Raw genomic sequence first — 6,000 nt, 5'->3', positions numbered from 1 at the left:
CATCACAGTATTCCTGGCTTCTGACCTGCACCTGTAGCCACTGCAATTGTGTGGTGAGTCCAGTTGAGTTTCTGGTTAATGGTAACTCCTAGATGTTGATAGTGGGGGGTTTAGGGATGATAACGCCATTCAGGGTTGATAACACCATAACACCATCAAAGGGCAGTGATTGTCTCTTATTAGTGATGGTCACAACCTAGCACTTACGTGGTGCAAATGTTACTTGCCACTGGTCAGCCCAAGCTCAGATCTTGTTCATGTTTGATCTTCGGTATCTGGGGAGTTGCAAATGGAGCTGAACATTGGTTCAGCCAATGGCGGTAATTGGCTGGGTTGAATTTCTCCTGTTTTTTATGTGCAGGTCATCTGCAAGCAATTTTCCACATTGTCAGGTAGATGCTAATGTTGTGACTGTACTGGACCAGCTTAGCCTGGGAATGGCAAGTTCTGGAGCACATGTCCTCAGCACTATTGTTGAAATGTTGTCAGGGCCCATAGCCTTTGCAGTACCAAGTGTCTGCAATAGTTTCTTGGAGAGAATTGAACTGGCTGAAGATTGGTATCTGAAACTCTGGAGACCACTGGAGGAGGCTGAGATGGATCATCCACTTGGCACCACTGGCTGAAGATTGCTGCGAAAGCTTCAGCCTTCTCTTTTGGACTGATGTGCTGGGCTCTTCCATCATTGAGGATAATGATATTTGTGGAGTGTCCTCCTCCATTGAGTTGTTTAATTGTCCACCAACATTCACAAATGAATGAGACAGGTTTGCAGAGCTCAGATCTGATCCTTTTGTTGTGGGATTGCTTAGTTTTGTCAATCACTTGTTACTTATGTTGTTTAATGTACAAGTAGGACAGCACTGTGCCTCAGTGGCTAGCATGGCTGCCTCAGAACACCAGGGACCTGGGTTTAATTCCACCCTCAGGCGACTGTGGAGTTTGCACATTCTCCCTGTGTCTGTATGGTTTCCTCCGATAGTCTAAAGATGCACAGACTAAGTGGATTAGCCATGGGAAATGCAGGGCTACAGGGAGGAGAGTGGGTCTGGGTGGGATACTGTCCAGATAAATGGCCGGTTTCCACACTGTAGGCATTCCATTCTATTGTTCTGTTTGATGGTTTCACCAGTTGACAGCCCCTCCTTGGGAGTGCCTGGTGCTGCTCCTGGCATGCATTCCCACAATCTCCATTGAATCCGGGCTGATCCCCTGGCTTGATGGTAATGGTTGAGTAGGGGATATGCCGGGCCATGAGGTTACAGATTGTGCTGGAGTACAATTCTGCTGCTGTTGATGGTCCACGGTGCCTTGTGGATGCCCAGTGTTGAGTTGCTAGGTCTGTGTGAAGTCTGTCCCAAAGCACAGTGATAGTGCCACACAACGCAATGGAAGTCATTCTCAATGTGAAGGTGGGACTTTGTCTCCACAAGGACTTACTGATACTGTCAAGGACAGATGCACCTGCAGCTGGCAGATTGGTAAGGGTGAGACAAATATGTTTTTCCCTCTTGCTGGTTCCCTCACCATCTGCTGCAGACCCAGTCTAGCAGTTACATACTTTAGGACCCGACCAGCTCGATCAGTAATGCTGCTGCTGAGCCACTCTTGGTGGTGGACATTAAAATCCCCCACCCAGAGTACATTTTGTGCCTTTGACATCCTCGGTGCTTCCTCCAGTGTTGCTCAACATGGGGTAGTGCCAATTCATTGGCCAAGGGAGGACGGTCTGTGGTAATCAGCAGGAGGTTTCCTTGCCCATGTTTAACTTGAAACCATGAGACCTCATGGAGTCTGGGGTCAATGTTGAGGACTCTCAGGGAAAATTCCTTCTGACTGTATACCACTGTGCCAACACCTCAGCTAGGTCTGTCCTGCTGGTGATATAGCACATACCCAGAGATGGTGATGGTGGTGTCTGGAACATTGTCTGTCAGGTCTGACTTCGTCAGTGTGACTAAAATCAGGCTGTTGCTTGATTAGTCTGTGAGACAGCTCTCTCAGTTTTGGCACTAGCCCCTAAATATTAGGAGGACTTTGCAGGGTCAAAAGGGGTATTTCTGCCATGGTCTTTTCCTCGTTTCTTTGATGAGACTTTGTGGTGATTGGTACAGTTGAAGGCAGTTGAGAGTCAACCACATTGCTGCGGGTCTGGAGTCACATGTAGGCCAGACCAGGCGAGGGAGGCAGATTTCCTTCCCTGAAGGACATTAGTGAGCCAGATGGGTTTTTCTGGCAATCAGTGATGGTTTCATGATCATCTGTCGATTCTTACTTTCAGGACTTTTTCTTTATTGAATACAAATTTGCACCCAGACCCACAAAACATTAGCTGAGTTTCTGGATTAGCAATCTAGTGATAATACCATGAGGCCATCACCTCTCTGTCTGGGTCTGGGTCTGTGCAAAAGATAATTTCAGAACTGATCCTGAATGATTCTACACTGCAGGAAGAGAGGAGATTGATCTGTACTTCTTCATATGTTGCTGCTTAAGAGATTGGCTTTAGACGAGAAAATTTACATGACATTGAGAGAGACAGACAGCTGAGAGTTTCATCAAAATTCCAATGGAAGAAATTCGTGTAGATTTAATGAATATGCAGATAAGCCTCATTAGTAAGCGGCCATGTCAGGTAAAGAGGTGTCTCTTTCTATGACAATTACTGTCATTTTCCAGTGTTTAAAGATGTTGAAACCACTTTCACAGTTACTGAGTCAAGCTATGTAAGATAAATGAAGGGGTAAGGTTGCAGCTGGGTAGGGGTCAGGTGGGTGAGGGGTAAAGAGCCAGGCGAATGTCTGGGTTGTGGTGGATTATGGGTGGAGGGCTGAGACAGCCAGATGAATTGGTAGGGTGCCAAATAGACAGAGGGTATAAAGAGCCAGATGAAGGTCTGCATAGGGAGCCAAGTGGATGGAAGGTATAGAGAGCCAGGTGAATGTCTGAGGGGGGGGAAGAGGGGTTGCAGGTGGGTGAGGCCTGTGAGGGAACATGGGGGGGTGAGTGTCCTGGGGCAGGAGGTGGGAATTCAGGATCGGGTTGGGTAGATGATGGATCTAATTTAGTAGTTAGCCGGGAGATAAAGTGGGTGCTCATTCCTGCAATGTTTCCTGACTAACTATTAAGGTGAGTAATTCAGGGCCTTCTAGGGTTTTTAATGCCACCCAGAGTTGGAGACATTTTCAGAGCGTCCACACTGCTGGATAATTGACTGTGTGAAGTTTCCGGCAGCTGGGTCGGGACTTGCAGTATCAAAGACTTGTGCTCCAGAACTTGTTGCATCTCTAGCCAAGCTCTTCTAGATCAGTTACAACACTGGCATCTACACGACAACACGGCAAATTGCCCAGGTATGCCCTGTACACAAAAAGGAGAACAAATCCAACTCTGTCAATCACCACCCCATCAGTTTACTCTCGACTATCAGAAAGTGATGGAAAGGTGTCATAAATAGTGCGATCAAGCAGTATTTGCACTTTGTGCTTAATTTGCTTTCCATCAGGCACATTCATCTCCCAACCCCTTGACAATCTGCAGCCAAAGACGGCCAAACTGAAGAGGTTAGGTGACAGTCACTGTCATTAACTATTTATTTCATTTCCCCCACACTTATTCCCTGAAAACCAGCAAGTTCCAAACTCCAGCACAGTCTTGGAGCAGCAGCTGTTGGAGCTCCCTCGATTTGTGCCACCTGACAATGTACTTAGTCCTTCATATTTAAATCTCTGTGTTAAATCTGACTCTGGAAAACCAAATCTCTCCTATCGGTTCATGTCCAAAAATGTTCCACTTGGGATCTAATCTTGACTCTGTGTAACTGAAGAATAACCATTGAATTGCAATATTCTGAGATGAAGGCCCAATATATTATTAGCCTCTCTTAAAAATTCTCCTTTGTACCTGCGCACCATGTTTTAGTGATGTGCTGACAATGGACACCCACACCCACATACACTTACATGTGTATCTTACAGTAGGACTTCTTCTTAACAGGAGGAAGACTATACTTTTATCAGGGACGTTGAGCTAATTGTAATGTCCCACTGCTGCCCTCACTGTGAGTAACTGACACTGTGCTACACCTTCAGGTTTTAATGATCTTCATTGTATGAGTAAGCTCAAGATACCCAAATGCTATCATGTCTCTTTTTGTTTAAAGCTTGTGTATCTGCATATTGATGGTGTAACACAAATACAGCCTTCCATTTAAACAATCGCTACAAAAAACCCATGCTGGCTTCAACTAATTTGAACGAAACAGTGATAATAATTAGGTAATTAAGAAAATTACACACTTAAAGCCATACAAGTCCTGAGTGATATTTGCAGTTTATTTCCACTTAACAAACTGTGTCCAATCTACTAGAAAGACAAATTATCACGCACAGCACTGTTGCACTCATTACATTCTGTGTACACAGAGCAGCAGCCCATTGAGAGACGGGGAATAAGACAGAAGGAAGAAGAACAAGATTATAAGCATGAGAGAATGAGACAAAGAATAAAACAGACATGGGAAACAACATGAAAGAGAATTTGGAAAAAGATTGAGCAGAATGACAGGCAGTCTTAGAGAGCTTTATTAAAAGAAAAGACCTTAAAAAATTGGTTTAATCGACCAGTTATTGGTAATAAATGGTATTAATTATTTTGACAGCCCTGAACAAACCAAAAAGTGAGTTGAGAATTCCTGATGGTCACAATTTAACAGGATGAAAGCACGGCCTCACGAAAGCCATACTATACAGCATGTCAGACAGAGTGAAGTGTCAGAGGAGGAAACCACAGAACACCATAAATGGCAGCAGGAAGCTAAGGCTAATGGCAAATCCCAGAACAAATAGCAGAGGCTGGGAATCTGAAATAAAGACTTAATGTATTGCGAATGCTCAGCAGGTCAAATGGCGTCTGTGGGAAGAGGAACAGGATTCATTTCTTGGGACAGTGAGCCTTTATGAAAATAAAGAACTTGTAGAGGTTAGTGGAAACCCAACTAAAAGACAATAGGCTGCCATGGAGCAGAAATGATTATATATAAAAGTTAGTGTGAACATATTCAAAATAAAAGAGGGAAAGCAAGATTAGAAAAGGGGGTGTGCAGAGATCACGTCTGAGGGGCCCATAGTGCAGCATTACCACATTTTGACTGATGCAGCTAGGGTTTCCAGGTAATGACATCAATAGCAATCTTGGCTGCCTTTCTGACTGCCTCACTGGGGTCCTTCAGTTTGCCCTGTAGGAGCTCCACCTGGTCCAGCAGGATTTTTCTTCCCTCTGGAGTTTCAGACACTGTTGCAATGGCCTTCATGACATTGAGCCGCACTTTACTTGCTGGATCGTTCACCAAGTGCAGTAAGGGTGGAATGACATCAGCCTTCAGAGCGTCGTATTTCCCTGTGGAAACATAAGAACCCAATCAGAGATATTGTCACTCATCATGGTCGACAAATACTCTGAAAAGGGTTTATGTGATCAGAAGCAAACAGAGCTAACCCTACAAGAGCAACAAGCTGACAAGTACTTAACACATAATTTTTCTTTTCAAAAGAACACAATAACCTCTTAGGCCCAACAAACCCATCCACCTTTTCCTCAGCTTTACCTTCTCATTTCTCTCAAACTTTTCTCTCTCCAGAAAAAAAATTAGCTAATTGTGTCTGACACCACAAATACAAGACAACATTGTCTTGAAATTGGTGTTAACAATATTAATGGATTAGTACTTAATGCCGTTAGTGTCTCATTCCTCCATCTTTTACCACAGGTATCACATTTTCACTTTAAATAGCTTAACATCTCCGTAAAAATACCTGACAGAATTGTGAGGACATTCGTCACTAACATCAACACTATCATTTCTAATTTCAAAACTTAAAATAAAAAAATCACAATCATGTGTTACATAACTAATGCCCTTTGGCATTTTCTAGTCATTGGGCCCGTTTGACCGGCTGGCCTTGCTCCAGGGATTTAAGATTATGGTATAAATCTCAAAGC

The 6,000-nt window shown here is 44.0% G+C and overlaps 1 protein-coding gene across 1 annotated transcript in view; it reads right to left on the bottom strand.

The window, feature by feature from the left end:
* Positions 1-4,345: 4,345 nt before the first annotated feature.
* The window catches only part of rsph14 (radial spoke head 14 homolog), a 631,180-nt gene continuing 629,525 nt past the window's right edge, over positions 4,346-6,000 (bottom strand). Inside the window, exon 6 of the mRNA XM_048555903.2 lies at positions 4,346-5,397. Coding sequence (XP_048411860.2) covers positions 5,159-5,397 — 239 coding nt within the window. The 3' untranslated portion in view covers positions 4,346-5,158. The remainder of the gene's footprint in view (positions 5,398-6,000) is intronic.

The sequence above is a fragment of the Stegostoma tigrinum genome, chromosome 26 (genome assembly GCF_030684315.1).
Source record: "Stegostoma tigrinum isolate sSteTig4 chromosome 26, sSteTig4.hap1, whole genome shotgun sequence".
Classification (NCBI taxonomy): domain Eukaryota; kingdom Metazoa; phylum Chordata; class Chondrichthyes; order Orectolobiformes; family Stegostomatidae; genus Stegostoma; species Stegostoma tigrinum.
Note: the sequence above shows the minus strand (reverse complement) of the source record. Positions and strands in the feature narration are given on the sequence as shown.